This window comes from Tauraco erythrolophus, chromosome 10, assembly GCF_009769465.1.
Source record: "Tauraco erythrolophus isolate bTauEry1 chromosome 10, bTauEry1.pri, whole genome shotgun sequence".
Taxonomy (NCBI): Eukaryota; Metazoa; Chordata; class Aves; order Musophagiformes; family Musophagidae; genus Tauraco; species Tauraco erythrolophus.
In genome coordinates, this window is record NC_141474.1 from 22,505,294 (window position 1) to 22,522,475 (window position 17,182).

General features: G+C 34.5%; 1 protein-coding gene across 3 annotated transcripts in view; it reads left to right on the forward strand.

Moving 5' to 3' along the window:
• ZZZ3 (zinc finger ZZ-type containing 3) overlaps nt 1–17,182 on the forward strand; it is a 63,040-nt gene that overhangs the window by 22,721 nt on the left and 23,137 nt on the right. For all 3 annotated transcript variants that reach the window (XM_086617196.1, XM_086617198.1, XM_086617197.1), the window contains exons 2-3: nt 2,844–2,999; nt 5,429–6,984. In XM_086617196.1, the coding sequence (XP_086473322.1) occupies nt 5,480–6,984 (1,505 nt within the window). In that variant the 5' untranslated portion in view covers nt 2,844–2,999; nt 5,429–5,479. The remainder of the gene's footprint in view (nt 1–2,843; nt 3,000–5,428; nt 6,985–17,182) is intronic.

Below are 17,182 nucleotides of genomic sequence, written 5' to 3' on the forward strand. Positions count from 1 at the left end.
TTCACTAGCTTTGCTAAATAGGCTTCTGGTTAAGTTAAATAAAAATTCTAGCATAATTATATGACTATGGTGTGCATCAGTAGAGTCTGCTTAAAGCTGTGTAGCAGTTTAAGGGTTCTCAAATGCTAAAATACATATCCTGAAACTCCATCCTGTGCTGTAATCAGATTCTTGATTGTATGTAAGATGTATCGACCAATTCTGTAAGCAGTCGAACTTCAGTCTCACCCTGCAGAAGTTCCACACTGATTAATGTATGACCATTCCCTATAAGGTTTCAGCATCACCACTTGCTCACTGACTTTTTACTCAGATCCTTCCCCACATAGAGACAAATTCAGAATCCCTTTCTCACTCCAAAGCTTTATCTGTCTGCATTACATTCTACTTTTCACCTGTAATGTCTTCATTTTTAGTGGGCTGTGCAAACCAGACCATGTTGTTTCTTAGCTGATTCTTTCTCTTTAGACTTGGAGTCTTTATTGCAGTGTTCTCTTTCTTAAACATTGATGTGGTTCCCTAAAAGGATGTCTTAGACCTGAAAGTGTATTTAGTTTCCCTTGCTTTCCCTTGCACTCCTTATTCCAACTCATAAATATCTTCTAAAATGAGTAGTGTCCAAAACATTAAATTACTCTTCCATTGAATTTCTCTGCCATGGAAGACATGATTGTTCTAGGTAAAACAAGTAATTTTAATTGATTATGAAATGTAAAGAAATAGTAGTTTCTTTTCAAGGCAGTTTTTCTAAGGAAACTTCTGAGAGAAGTTATTTAATTGTTCACTCTTGTGAATGTAGTTTTCTAGTTTTTAAGCAATAATTAAGTAATTTCAGTGTATCCTGATCAAAGTTTTCTAATTTTTATTTTTTATCCCACCCCACCCCCCCGCCCCCACCCTGAAACTACTACTAAGCAAAAAATCCTGACCAGATAAAACTCTTTTTTCTCCACCTTAGTTTCTCCTCCTATGATATTTACACTCTTCTTTTTGCTGTTTCTAAAATGCTCTTGGTCTGCCCAAAGGTGACCAGGCACAGCAGAGGCTGTGTCTTTCCTGCTGTGAGTAAAATAGTATTATCTTTTGGGAAAAGAAAATTAGGGGAGAGAAATGTACAAATCTCAGGAAAGACTGACTACTATTTCACTCATTTCTGAAACCACTTATGTGAAAGTTCTTTACTTATGAACCGATAAAGTAATGAAAAATTTTGAGATTAGGCCTCCTTCTGATTGACTCTCTGTTATATTTTGTTTCAGAGTTTTTTTCTGTGTTTTGTATTTTAACCAAAGGTACTAAGCTATGTGATTTTTGGGGGGGGTATGCTTGTTTTTTGCAATAATCCATCAAAATCTGTCTTTACTTTTGTTATCTACATGTGTGTCTTTCCTGTCAGTTAGAGGCAACAGTATAGGTTTAAGTAAATGACAGAGTACCAGAATATTAAAAACAGAAGAAACTTTATGGCAGGGAGATGTGGGACGCAGGCTGAAGTCATGTGAATTTGGAGCTCTTTCACCTCTCACTGTTTCTGGTTTCATTCCTGATACAGCTAAGTAGCAACTGTTCCTTTTTGCTTACTCCTTTCCGTCATTTACCTCTTGCATTTTCAAGTGTTTTTCCTTGCCTTCTTGTTCTTCCATTCTTTATTTGTCTTTCATTATGGCAGTTCTCTGCTGTTAAATTAAGAAATTCCACTGAATAATTAAAATCTAATGTGATTTAGTTATCTGTATAATAGAATTTATGATACTTCATGTGTCATCGTTGTAGAAATATCTTTCATTATTGAATTTCACTGTAACTAGACATAATTAATCTCTTCTCCTCTTATTTGGCTCAGTTTGTATTTTGAATTGTCAACTTAATGGGGAATTTGTTTTCTGCTCCTACTAGTGTGAAATCGTTAGTAGATTGAAAGTAGAGAAGACAATTTCCAAATATAATAACTGTGTAGAAAAAAATTATGTGGAGAAACCTGTCAGCTTGTGTTTTGCATCATGAAGTTTCTGAATTGTCAATACAAAACCAAGTCAACAGAATATGAAGAAAGATTCAGTAATCACTATTCTATAGTGATTTATGGTGCCTCCATAGTACTAGATGTTCTGAAATTAAATATGATTCCTGGTATGTTTTTTCAAGTAATAGCTGTCAGGCATTGGCACTGATGCCCAAAGTCTGGAGACAAGTTAAAGCATTGTGTGGCTTTTGGATCCGTAGATTTATTTCTGCTTTCAGTATCAAAATTAGTTCACTTCCACTATAAGCAAGGTAGTATACATTGTTTTCCTTGTGTGAAGAATACATTTAATGTGAACTCTGGAAGGCGTTTCAGTCTTCTTGTGTAGATGAAGGTTGTTCAGGGAATTGGAGCCAATTTAAGTTTTGAGTTCTGCTCAGCAGATTAAAATTAAATAGCAGAAATAATAGTTTTTGCACTGTGTATCTAGTTATAAAATATATTTGATAATGCATTTCATAATTCATTAGTTGTAGTAATATCTTTCACTACTTGTTTTTGTGTGTCTCTTCAAATATCTGAGTTTTGAACACCCTAACACGTGACCTTCTGTTATGAATTCATTTGCTTGCACATCTTTAGTGTGATACAGTGAATCACTTAAAAATAACCAAGAAAGATATTTTACATTTGAAACTCAAATTAGTATTTCACATTCTTAATTAATTTATAGCTTACTGTTCTTTATGTAGCACACTTGTAAAACTAATAATTGCTTCCTAAAAAAGCTGTTACTTTTTATATGTCCTGTTGCATTCTTCTTTAATTTTAATGAAATAATTTAATTATTTTATCGATGCCTTTGTCTTTTTCTCAACAGTTCTCAAAATCTTGTTAACATGATGGCATAAGCTAGTAAATGGCATTTGGATTGCATCATGGATATCAGCAATGGTGATTGATATTATTCGAGTGGTGTGGTGAGAGTCTGCTGTATGAAATGTCAGAAATTTATATTTCTTCTCTTTTTGCAATGGTAAGTTTTTTACATTTTGTACTAAGTAAGTAGTAACTTTTTAACATGTTAATAAGGTGTATTTCATTAGAAAGTAACATACCAGCAAATCAGTAAAGATTTGTATCTTAAATCTTAAATATTATTTCTAGTGTCTGTCGAGTTCAGCAGTAATAGCTCACCAAAGTGTACATTGGAATTTGGTTTAATTTATTGTATTGGTATCCATTTGAAATGTCAGTTACTCATCCTTAATATGTACTATCCTTAAATTATAGAACAACCTAAGTGAAATGGAATATCTAAATGACCCTCTTTTTCATATTTGTGTTCAACCCCAAATGAAATCACTTTTCAGAAGGTATTGAGCTTCTGTGTGAAGGGGGAGAATATACAGGCCAGTCTATCCATGTGGAAAATTGGTAAACAACCATTATGGACAGCACATAGTTACATGGATGTTCTTCTCCCTTCAGCTCAACTACTGATGTTTTGCCCATTTGCTATTTGTCCTATTATTTATATTTTCTCTTAAGACAGAGTTCATTGGACATCTCACACTTTGTCTTGCATTGTTACTTTTAAATGTAATACAGAATGGAAGTTAGTACAATAGCAGTTCTTTTACCTGTATCACCAGGAATGCAAACAGTGCACCTTTCCAGGTATTCATGTAAGGCAGAGGGAATACCCGACAAGCAGGAGGGTTGTAGCAGCACAAATACAATGCAGTTTTGAGAACATTTGAAACTTTCACTTTGTAATTGCTTTTTCTTCGTTACACGAAATGATGTGCCATCTTATACGGTTTAATCTAGACCTATACCAAGCAATACTTTTGGGATACATTGGATACATTACTTTCATTAAGAGATGCTACTTTTACGTTGTAAATACCTAAACAGACAATATAGTAATTGCTGTTAATTGTCAAACAGAATTGTGTTGTTTAAGAGGTGTACTGGTCTTGTGCTGTTCGCTCTTCTCTTCTCTAGGACCATCTGATACCTAAATAATATTTATGCTCTTCCTTCCACCCACCCCGCCCTTTTTGCTGAAGATGAAAAATACCTACTGAAACAATTTTCCTCCATTTGTCATTTTCAGCCTTTCTAAATAACATGTAAAACTTTGATTCCGTATTTAAAATTTTAAGTCTTCACATCATATGTCAGTTGAACAGGTTTGTGAGATGTGGAATTTGAGTACCTGGAAAAGGAAAGGTATGCCATTATGTACAAATGTGAATCTATTCATTATCATGGATATGATGACAAGTTTGTGGTGACATGCAGTTTGACACATTGAATTTTTGAAGATGAAATGAATAGATGGATAAAACTGAACTGATTTCTATTAAGAATGTTAATTTGAGATTGGGCAAGTTGAGTACTCCTACATTTCACCCTGAAATCTGAAATACAGACACTCTCAAACTGGACGTTTTAAACATAGCTTTGAGTCTGAATTTACTTAAATCCAATGTAGGTAACCATTCATTTTACCAACTGTATGAAAAGTCTAAAAATGGAGAAGGCTTGGGAAACAGCCTTCTAGTACGTCAGAGGAGATTACTGGAGAGAGCCAGGCTTTTTGTTGACGTAAATGATGCAAAAATAAAGGAGGCCCCACCTGAGTATAAGAGGAAATATTTTCTCTGTAAGGACAATTAAACACTGAAACAGAGAGAAATTGTGGAATATTTGTACTTGGAGGTTTTCAAGACCCAGCTGGACAGTGTCCTGTGTAACTAAATCTGAGTTTAGTCTTGATGTTCGTTTCAGCAGGAGGTTGGACTAGAGTACCTCCCAAAGTCCTTTCCAACTGAAATGATTTTACGATTCTGATTCAGGCATTTTAGTTTAGTTCGTTTTTGCTATTGGTGACTCTAAGTATTTTTTACTTGTGTGATTTTTATTTGTTTTTTAAATCTCCTGCTAAATTAGAATTGCAATTCTGTTTTGTTATTTATGAGCAATTTGCTTTTGTTTTAAGCAGCAATTGATCAAGCAAATAAAATTTTAATGTTTTCCTCCGTAGTATGTGAAACCATATAACTGGAAACTGGGGGGTATTAAGAATGTGATTTGATACCTCTCATTTGACCAGACAAACTTAAATAATAATAATACCGATACATTGTATCATATGTACAATACATAATAGTAGTATATTTTAGTAACATAAGGCATAAATGTGAACAACATTCACACTCAAGTGCTAAAGCCAGAAAAACCACAAAGAAGTAGTCAGCTACTTTGTAGTTTAGATAGAAAAGTTTTTTAGTGCCCGAATTTATTGACACAGAAAGAAGTGGTATTAATACATTGCATAGGCATGTGCAGTTTTACATTAGGTACATTTGTGACAATATGTTGTTCAGATTTGCTATGTCTGTAGGTATTCTTTAAATTTTTTTTTTTTACTGTTTTGTTTACGTTTTTTTGAAGGTTTCCCAATGAGTGGATCATGATGAAGATACTTTAGGGACTTGCCATAGTATGGCTGCTTCTCGTTCTACTCGTGTTACAAGATCTACAGTGGGTTTAAACGGTTTGGATGAAAACTTTTGTGGTAGAACATTAAGAAACCGTAGTATTGCTCATCCAGACGAGGTTTCACCCCATCCTCAAATACGGTCAAGGTCACCAAAGAAGAGGCCAGAGTCTGTGCAAACTCAGAAGGGAAGTAACGGTGGAAGAACTACTGATTTGAAACAACAGAGTACTCGGGAATCGTGGGTGAGCCCTAGAAAGAGAGGGCTGTCTACTTCCGAGAAAGATAATGTTGATAAACAAACTGTGGAAAATTGTGAAAAAAAACAAGCAGAACCTGTTTCACCAGTTTTGAAAAGAATTAAGCGCTGTCTACGTTCAGAGGCGCCCAACAGTTCAGAAGAAGACTTGCCTACTAAAACAGAGAAGGAATCTTTGGAGCATAAAAGCTTAGTGTCGGACAATGATGCAGTCTCTGCAGGGACTAAGCGAGCTTGTCGATGTCTTATATTGGATGATTGTGACAAAAGGGAAGTTAAAAAGGTGAATGTCTGTGCAGAGGGATTTAATAATTCTGCAATAGTTGACGAGATTGCAGGCTATCAGACTGTCAATGGTGAGAGAGACTCTAATTCTCTTAACTGTGATGACTGTCAGCTTGATGGGAACACTAAGCAAAACAGTGCTGGTTCCTGTATGCCCAAGGACAAAACAGTAGCAGAAAACGGAAACTCATTTGCCCATTCTTCATTGTTGCTTAACAGCAGCAAGGAGGACAGTGTTGTAGACCATTATGTGCCTTGCACAAACTCTCAAGAACAGGTAAAGTTGGAGGACCACAAAATAATAAATGACTGCTTGCCTGAGGAGCACACTAATCAGGCAGATGAGCCAGCTGCAGGGTCCTTTTCTGAAATCCAGTCGTCTTTATTAAGGGATTCGGAGGAGGAGGTAGATGTTGTAGGAGATAGTAGTGCCTCTAAGGAACAGTGTGCTGAAAACACCAATAGCAACCCGAATACTCATCATGATAGTGCATCAATCTCAGGTGAACCTGAACCACATTCTTCAGTGCTGGACTCTATTTCAGCTCAAATGACATCTATGTCGGAACTTCAAGAACACAGATATACATTGAGAACTTCACCACGAAGGGCTGCCCCTGCCAGAAGTAGCCCTCCTAAAAATAACTCTCCTTGTAGAGAAAATGGACAGGTTGAGGAAAATAATCTTAGTCCCACTGAAAAGAATGTACCTGTAGGTATTAATAATATCAATGGATCTCCCAAAAAGTCTGAAGAAATTAAACAGAATGAAAAAGAGAGAAATTGTAATACGGGAGATCATGGGAGCGATGGACTAAGAAAGCCACTTTCTGAGGCTAGGCTTGTTGCTGGATATGTACCACCTGCCAAAGAGAGTGCCAACATCCACACTGCAGAGGATGATGAGGAGGAGCCTGATGTGTATTACTTTGAATCAGATCATGTGGCATTGAAACACAACAAAGAGTATGTGTAACTATGGTAACCATGAATTCTGCTTTCGTTTCTTACCAAAAATACGTAAATTAATACATATTTAAAATACTTTCACAAAAATATAAGTGCTTTATAATTTTCATACTCTTCAGTCTTCATTTTTCTTCCTTGTCTCTACCCCAAACAAAATTAAACTCTATTTAATATGCAGTATGGTACAGCAATGTGGTTTATACGTTTCTAGTGTTACGAATTCTTTAGCCAGAAATTATTTGATTGTTTTTTTTGTTTTTGTTTTGTTGTGTTTTTTTTTTTTTTGTCTTTTTTTTATTTTATTTATTAATCTGTTAGCTCTTTCCTTTAAAAAAACTAACTGGAAAAAAACCAAAGGAATTATAACCTTTAATTAGAGTTCAGTTATTTATCAGCATATCCAGTAGACACAGCACATACAGCTTTTGAAATTATCATTCTATTGTACATAGAATGAAAGGTTAGATACCTGTTTTCAGAGTGTCATGGGGAAGACTTACTATTGTTGTGTTCAGGAAGATAAATTGATAAAACCAGGGATTTTAGAACTTTTTCCAGAGTAAATGATGTCTACGTTGCTGTTTATATTCATTAAATGTAAATATATACATGTTCTAATTATTATTAGAAAAGAGCACTAACTGTTTTTTATATTTGTTATCTGAATGTCTGTAAGTAGAACTATGGTAATCATATGTTTGTGGTTACTGCAAAAGAGATTCTTGAAACAAAAGGGCTTTTTCTCAGTGTTTATTGCAGTCTTTGTAACACTGCTTTGACTTCTGGGTTTTGCTGCTTAGTAGAAGTTCTACATTTTGTTGCGAGTACTGAAAGGCCAAATGCGGATCATCTTCAATCTGCTTCGTATGAAGAGTTAAGCCACTGCTAGTAGATTCTGTAAATAATCACAGCAAAATTATTGTGAATATGGGGCACAAGGCACAGACAATTGTTTAATCCAGCGGAAATGTGACTAGGTTTTTTGGTATTAGAGTTGCATTCTTTTTATAATGAAATTTTGGTCAATATTGGATATGAATGAGTTATCTTAATTAGAGAAAACTGTGAATTAGACTGTGGTTCAGACAAACTATGATTTCAAAATAATGATAAAATATCTGTAGTTTCAGCCATCAGCCCAAAGTGTCTGGACCTTTCTCCTGGTAGAGAGAAGATTGCTGTTTCCTCAATTATAAATGGGAAAAACGGACTGTTGTCTTCTGATGTTTTTTGGGTGTTTTTTGTATCTGTATGTAGGATGACCCACCTAGTTATGTTAGTACAAAGATATTGGTAATGTGTCTTCTTTTTTTTGGTATTTAATAGGAAAAGAATGATAAAGATCATATCAGATTTTTAGATGTAACCTCATTCTTTTACTTCTTCCAAATTAAACATGTCTGAAATGCAGTTTTCAAAAATTAAAATCCGCAATTGAATGTAAATGCTGTAAAAATAAAGTAATTTTTTCTATTTTTAAAATGAAACACAGATCTAAATTGTTCGGAAAAAATTTTCAGGCACGTGCCCTAGGGTTAGCTTTTGAATATACACAGTTGCTCTGAAGATACGACTAGTTGTTCAGATTGCAGCCTGTTAGTGAGAGCTTGTTGGGGAGCTTTTCAAATTGCAGCTCGGATTTGGTAGCTTGCTAGCTGAATGCAGAATTCCAAAAGAAATTGCTGTTATTTTTGTCCTGCCTTATATTTTACTTATTTTTGGTGGCAACAGAAGTCAAAGCTAGAATTCTCTTCTAGATGAAGACAGAAAAATTTCTACTTTTCAGAAGAAAAGCGTGCTATTGAAGGTAGTGTTAGGTGGGTTTTTTTCCCTTTAAAAAAAGGTTGATGTAATTGGAAAATTGTGGGCATTCTTTTTGTTGTTGTTGTTTATATTTGCGAGAAAATAAATCTAGTATTCTGATGGTTCCTCATGGTGATAGGATTCTTCTAAAGAACTTAAGTCTATGTTTTGATATTTGAGTGCAATTGTCCTTTATCTGGAACTTTGTAGTTCGAGTGTTAATCGAATACAGTGCACTATATTCTTTTCAAATTTAAAAAATACCAAAGTTCACTAGAGGATACTCCTAATTCGTGTGTTACAGTTCTTGAATAGCGTCTTAATTATACCCTTGCTTAATCTCATTTGGTGCTTATTTTCTAAAATGTTAAACTAAAAAAAAAGGTTTTAGCAGAAATGTTTTCCCTGGTTAGTCAGATGTAAAGAATTCCAGGGTTCCCATGCTGTCAGGTGGAGGCTGTTCACTTTGCCTGTCATATTTCTGACTTAGCAAAGTATTCTAGTCGTCTTCTTACAAGATCTTAAAATGATACACAGCTTTGTTTTTCTGTCCTCCATCAGATTGTGATTAAACTTGTCTTTATGGATGTTTTTTCCCTGGTTTATCTTTCTATTCTCTTTTAAAACCAAATTCAAAGACGTTAGCATCGTGGCTAGATTGAGGAGGCAGATTCCTTCAAGAAGGCATTAATATCATTCTTTAAATGTTCCACAGTGGAAAAAATGCTATATTCCTCTGTGTTGTAGAAGCAATTAGATATGTCTGTAAATTTGCATTTTTTTCTTGTTATATTACATAGCTTCATGACATACGCTTTCATACAGCTGATTTACACTCTCCTATCGATAAATTGTTGTAACATTGATAAAATACAAATATATTGAAACATTCAACAGCTGTTGATAAGACTTGCTATAAGAAGAACAACTAAATACGTACAGTGGTATTTTTGTATGAATTTTGTAGCTTTTTGAGTGTTGTCATGTTTAAACAACATTCATATATTAATATTTCTGGTAAAACCAGATGATTTAATAGGAAAAATAATCATAACAGAAAGCGAATTATGGAATACTATTATTCAGAGAGAAGGCTGAAATGATGGATGTTCTACAACCTCTTTATTAAAGTAGATCCCTCCTACAAAGATGGATCTGAGATCTCTAAACAGGAATTTTATTGCAACATAGACATTCATGTGGATAATAAGAGACTGATCTAGGGGGTTGTGTAGTTGTAAAGTACGGTTAATGTTAATTTTTCTGTTATCACACACACTGTTAGAATTTTTGTGTATTATGATTCCTCTCAGAAAAATATGTTTTGGTGCGTATTTGAGAATTCTGCTTATATGTTCTAGTTCAGAAACCTTTGCATTTTCTCTTGAGATATTTTCATCAAAACTGAACTTGTTGATGTAAATCTTTTTGCACTGCTTAATTTTATATGTTGCGCTTAGTGTTTTGCATATGTCTTTCCTCAGGAGTTTCTCATATCTCTTTGATGTGTCTTTTTATAGTTTATTTTTTTCTTACAGTTCAGTAGCTTACTTTAATTTTCTGTCTTATTATCAGTACATTTTACCCTTTGCCTAGTGTTTCATTTAGTGCCCTTTTTTCTATTTTTCTTCTTCCTCTCTACTTACTCTCTTTGGAGATTTGCCATGTTTGGCAGGTGTTAGGTTGCATGAGGGAAACTTTTTGTTTAACACTTTACTCTGAGCTCTAGATGAAAATGTAACTGAGAAATGGAGTTTGCATGTGCATGTCATGCATCATGCGATGTATTTTTAGGATCTTTTACATTGTGATTAGCTTTATAGGAACTATTAGGCCTGTAGGTAAGCCCACTAATACATGAATCATGCATGAACACTTGCCTGCAGGAATTCAGCTGCGGGATTTAGGACCTTGTGTTTATTCACTAGATAGGTATTTTTCTATATCTTTGGTTTCATTTATTACTTTATAATATTATAAAAATCATAGTAGATGTACTTATATTTACACTGAAGACAGGTTAAAATGAAATATTTTAATACATCTCTTAAAACCCAGTCTCATGAATTCTTACCTACAATGGGTTGTATCGTTGCAGAGACCTTGGAAAGAAAGGACCATGTAGGATCATACAATCAGATTTCTTATTTAATTGACAATTCTTAGTAATACGGTTAATGTCTTTGGATGCACTTTTAATATCATATGAATGTGAGAAAGAAAAGAAGCATCCTGTGGCATTTCCTGTGGTACAGGTTTTGTATTTTATTCAATCACGAATGTTTCTGCCTAATGAACCAGATTAAGACAGTTCTTTATAAAAGGTTATCTTACTGTACTTGACTTGTTAAAATAGGGTCTGGTGCGCCTTGCCATACCAATTATTTGAGAACTGCTTTAAACAGCATCTTCCTAAAGTGTTATCTCCAACGTAATCCTGTATCAGTCTTTTTCACTAAAGTGAACTTCTGATTTCACCTGTGCCATGTTTTTTCCTGAACTGGATGACAATTAAAAATTAAACTACTTTTCATTAATATATTTTAAGACAAAATCTCCAGGTCTATCTTCATATGTATTGGGCAAGAATAAAAATATTGCATCAGTTTTGTAATTTATCCCCATGTATTTAGATATATGTCTCAGAATTAAGGTCAAATTTATCGCACAGTGTGGATTTATTTGCATGTACAGGTAACTCAGATAATCTAGCATTCTTTTGTAGTCATGTCAGATAGCTATGAGTAGCTAACACTGTAGAATAAATTATCTTCCTATATTATTTTTAAAAACGCTTTTGTCTCATTTTCCTGTGAGACATACAGTTTTAGTCTGAGGAGCCTTTAGTTGTTTCGTTGTTTCATCTTAAGAAATAAAGAGAATCAGTGTAAATCAAGTTACTTTTTGTAGTAACAGTTTTAATCCATACTGAGATCAAGAATGTTACGAGACAGCAACTATTTTGTAAGCGTGTAGCCTCTTGAGTACTTTATATCATCAATGTAGGAGAATTGATGAAGTACACATTTGTAATGTTGAATAATATAAATTAATATTTTTTAAAAAGTGCTTATATGTCATATATATCAGATTACAATCTATTTTCCGTTGTACCACATAGGAGTGATGTGGCATACAGTGGTGTTTTTCTTAAACTACCTATTAATGTAAAACTTAAAACATACTTTTTTTCCAGAGAGTAGTTTCTACTGTCTGGTACATTGTTCTGTGCGCTTAGTAAGTAACAAAAAATTAAATTGGCTTTAAGTAAATCTCTCATTTCATGCAGAAGTTGAATGCTGCAAGTAGTTGATCTGCAAAGTAGAAATATAAAGGAAATCAATTAGAAAATTCTAATATGAGAGTCTGATCAACTGCAGTTTGGTACTGGAGATAATTATGTTACTAAAACATGTGTAATGGCCATACAACCACATTTATAACTGACATCCTCGTTATATTTTACACCCGCTTAAAATACTAAGTATTTTGAGAATCATTTACAGCCAATACTATTATTTTATCAAGTTTTGTAAGATCATTTCTATTTATAAATTCTTATCAATGTTCTCATCATCGGTATCATCAATATCAAGTTACAAACGATGCAAAATTATTGCAGGACTAAAGATTAAGGTTTAGTTAAAAGTATTTTTGTAATCATAGAATCATGTTTTATAATTACATGAACTATTCAATAAACAGTAAATAATAGAGTTCTTAATTTGCAAGAGAGAATGCCTTGGGCATGTGCTGCATCTACTTTTCTCTCTCTAGTAATAGGCTTACTCTAGGAGCCATTAAATGTCAAGTGCATTTGTCAAATTGGTTTTTCCTTCCCTGGACATGCTTATCTTGCTGTCAGCCACAGTACAATCCTCATTTAAACAACATATCCTGTGGAAGACAAGGCTTCGTTTCTTTTGATTTGTGTCCTTTGCTCCTTGAATTCTCTTCTCTCTTGATTTGCTTGATACCTGCTTTTCTTTTTCTGCCTATGCTCTTACCCGCAGGAGTTCTCTGTTGCAGCATCCTGTCCTGGAAGAGGGAGTGTGAGCTCTCCGGTGCAGAGCTGCTTTCCTGCTGGAAAGTATGTGTGGATGTGTGTGCTGATGGATTGACCAGAGAATGTGAAGAGTTAACAGTTGAATTCTAATTGCCTTTCTCTTGTGAAGACAGTAGTTGTGGTCTCTCCCCCTTCCCAAACATACGTACAGGAACTCGACTTGTCTTTTCAACTTCGTTGATCAACATCGGTCAAAAATCATGGGGGGAAAATGCACAAATTAAAAAAAACAAAACAAAACCCAACACAATCTTACTATTTTATTACAGAAAATGTAGAAATTTATTTTCCCACCTGTTCATTTGGAAATTTAAGTATTAGTCAATAATAAAAATTATTTCGAGGTGTAGGAAATAACAGTTGGAAAAAAAATATCAAATGCCATAGGAAGTTCATGGGCCTGATTTAAAACAAAGAAACAGAAAAGATGAGGTAGTGTAAGGTATTCACCCAGCACAGCTGTGTGGGGAGTAAGGCTGTGGCTGTGTTTTTGGCTATGCACACAAGGGACACCACAAGGTGAAGTGGTAAAATGTGGTTATACCAGTTATACCAATGTAATGTATGCCTGGTTATATTAACATAATTGCCTATTTGGTAGGGATGTACAAGTATTTCATTAAAATATTAGTAAGCATAACAATGCCACCAGGAAAACGAGAACGTAGTGACAGGCATATGCTGTGAGAGTGCGGGTATCTTTGCTCTTCAATTTTAACTAACGTGCCTTGAAGTGATAACCCATTACCTGTCTTAAGCGTTTGTTCTGGTCCTACATGAAGTTTTGACAGTATGTCCCTCATGAACTACAAAATCAACTGGCAGTATGTTTTAGAAAGGAATTGTACAAGCAGTATGTATTAGTGCTTGTTTTAGTCTCGGCAATAAGATCTAATCAAGATAGTGTTTCTTTGGTCCTAGAAAGTACTTACATGCTATTTTGAGAGGAGGAAAGATCCTACTTTTTAGTTTCCTTTAAATTTTATTCTTGGTAGGAATCGCCAGCTGAGTTTTACTTTTTCATTATTGCACATCTTTATTTTGCTTTGCATAGTTCAAGGTGAAGATGTGCTGCTGTTTTGTTAAACAGCCTTTGAAAATTTTATGCTTGCTAAGCCAAGGACCAACTGTGTTTGTCTATAGTTTATTATCATAGTAAATACTAATAAAAACACACATTTTACTAATTTTCTTCCTTATTTCTAACTTTTCTTCCCCTTCTTTACCTAAAAAAGTTTGAGTGAATAATTCTTTGTATTGCTGTTAGAACATTCAGCTTCTCATGATTGCATATCATGTTCTTGTAATCCAATTGTAGTCCTCAGATACTGTTGTAACAGAATATTTGAGGGAATGTGTCAATTTGTTCCTACAGCAACAATATGCACCTGAATAATTGGGCACTTTCTTCCTTGTGTTTTAGTGAAAACCTGCATAAGCTAAGATAGAGTGAGTTGAAGGAGTTCAGTAATCAGTGTTGTCAACTTTCTCAGATTTTTTTATTCAAAGGACTTCTATACAATTGGGTCAGTTTCGTGGTAACATGAGTTGCTCATATTTTGTCTCTGGAGGAAAGCTCCTGCTGAGCGGTTGCTTTCCCCAACATCTTTTTAGAGAAGAGTATTTAAGTGGAGCTACTGGAGGAATCTGTGTGGTGTTTCTCTCAGTAAAGGAATTGGAACCATTCTCATTAGAGATGGTGAGAAGGCAGGAGAAAGAGTTGGGGGTGTGCTGTCAGACTTTCTTTCTGTGCCTCTTCTGAGGAAAACATTTTTACTGCCATTTCCTCATGTTGCTCCAGGCGTTGAAAGTAGACGAATGACAGGGATTTATGTCTTCTTCCCTACAAAATGTCACTGTTCTGCAGGCAAATACTTTTGAAAAAGTGCTCTTAAAGGAAGATCGAAAGACTGTATTAAAATGTGTTAATTTGGGGAGGACTGATGGATGATGTTTTAACTTTTTGTGTTGACAAGACTGAAACAAGTTATGTGTTTGTTCAGAGGCACAGAGACCTAATTACTACTAAAAATTTTGAAAACTTGCTGGAAATGTGGATATTTGATAAAGGTGCTTTTGCACAACTAGTATTAAATCCTGCTGAGCGTGGTGGACAGCTCTCGACAAGAATGAAGCCTATTGGAATATATGAGTGGGAGTTCTGTTTCTAGACCAGAGTTTGTAAAGAAAGAAACATCATAAGTTCGTAACTGATAAAATACTGTTGATATGCTTGAAATACAAAGTCTGGAGCTGTGGAAGTGAAGGTGTTAGAAGAAAGGTGAAATTAGAGTGGAAAATGGCTCTTTTGTGCCTGGGTAAAAGACTTTTCTGCTTTGGTTTAGGGTTTGTTGTTTCTTTTTAAATGTTCTTTAAAAAAAAAAAAAAAAGCTTTTTGGCTCAGTTCTGTTTTGTTTTATATAGGTGTGTTTATAGCCTGAGGCTGGCATTCAGAAATAGTGATTTTTGTTCTGTTACTGACACGGCAGACAGTAACTAGCCACTTAATGTGTACTTTAGTTAGGTCATGTGTAAAATGGAGATGCAGTTTAATTATTTACTTATCTCACAAGTCTTTTAAAAGGTCTGAAGTATGAATATTAAATATGGATAGAGAAAGTACTATAAATGACAAAACGTGTGAAGGGGTTAAGCTAGAGTGGATAAGAATTTCATAATGAGTTGCAGAATTGGCTATAAGTAGACTACCTTGGCCATTGTATCTCAGCATTAGGTAAGTAAAAACATACCATATGCTACTTTCTTCAAGCAAAAGTGCTTTTATAAGTCCTGACAGGAGTAGATGTATGCCCTTATTCATTATGACCTTAAACTCTTTTCTGTTTCTGAAGGGAGATCAGAGAAGGACCACTCTTCATCAGTCTCTTCTGCTTCCTTGTTGCTGCTGTCATGTGTGTTCTACAAGTCTAGCAGTGAATCCCAGCTCTCTTCCCTAGTGCAGTAACAGATTTTTTTAAATCTCAGATGCACATCAGAATAATTTGTGAGAAACTCCGTGGTGTCAAAATTGCGGTATCATGACACTGGCAAAGATTTCAGGCCAAGCTTAAAAGCTGGGAGCATTATCTGATATTTCTGAACTGAAACAAACAAACAAAAAAACACCCAAGCAAGACAAAATGCTCACTTTGAAATGAAAGATTGTGTTTGAGCTGACTCAAAGATTTCTTCAGGAAGCCAATCTCTTACAACAGCTGCCTTTGAAATTCTGAGTGCAATTAATGTTTCCTTTTCCTACAGTAATTTGCGGCTTATGATAGAACGTATTTATTATCTAATACTTTCTTAGCTTAGCATCTAAATGGGGATTTTTTTTCTGCATCACTGTTAGTAGACCAGAATCGAGAGTGGTAAATGACTGAATACAGGTGAGCAGGTTTTAATCTGTACTTTGCTAGAGTGCCAGTAGATGGCAATAAAACAAAGACTTGCTCAAATCCTCCCAGTTACAATACAATTTCTGATACATACTGATTTTGTGTCACAGCTCTTGGAAACATAAAAAATAAATTTACAGTAAATATTTTTCTATGTATATTTTAGCCATGTTTTGTTATGGGAAGCGTATACTCCTTTGTTTAAAACAAATCCTACCTGCACAAGAAATGATCCATATTTCTAGTATAAAATGTAAATTATGGTACACACGTTTTTACCTTCTAATCCCCAAAATTGATGTTACTGTATTTTTTTATCATATTGTGAACTATAGAACCGTAGAAGTACAGTTAGATTTGAGAGTGGAAAGTGATGACCACCAACTGCACAGCATTTTATCAGTCGAGAGGATAAATCACTTCTTTGTAATTACGCATCAAAGTACATATCTTTGCAAGGTACTAAATGATTGTTGTAAGGCAGGTTCAGTTGACAAAGTTAACTTTTTTTATTTCAAGTAGTTTTGTGAGCATCCAGAACTCTGGGAACTCTATATGCTGATTTTGTTACATAAATTACGCATAATCTCTTGCTATGGTTTTCCCTTGTTAGCAAGCATCACCTTTGTCACCTGCTAGCTTTATAGAACTATGTTATACATTGTCAACTTTGTAAAAAATACTGAATAGACTTGCATTAGTGATCTAACAATTATAAATATTTAAATAAGGGAAAAACAATTACCGTCATGATAGCAATGCAAGTGTTTTAAATCTGTATATGGTTCATGCTAAAAGCAAGTAAAGATTTAGCTATGTGTAAGATTGTCCGAATACTATGTGAAGATTTGAAGCAAAGTTGCCTGAGTTCATATATATATATGTAAGTAAATGTGAGAATGTTCATTGTATCATTACTTCAGAGGTG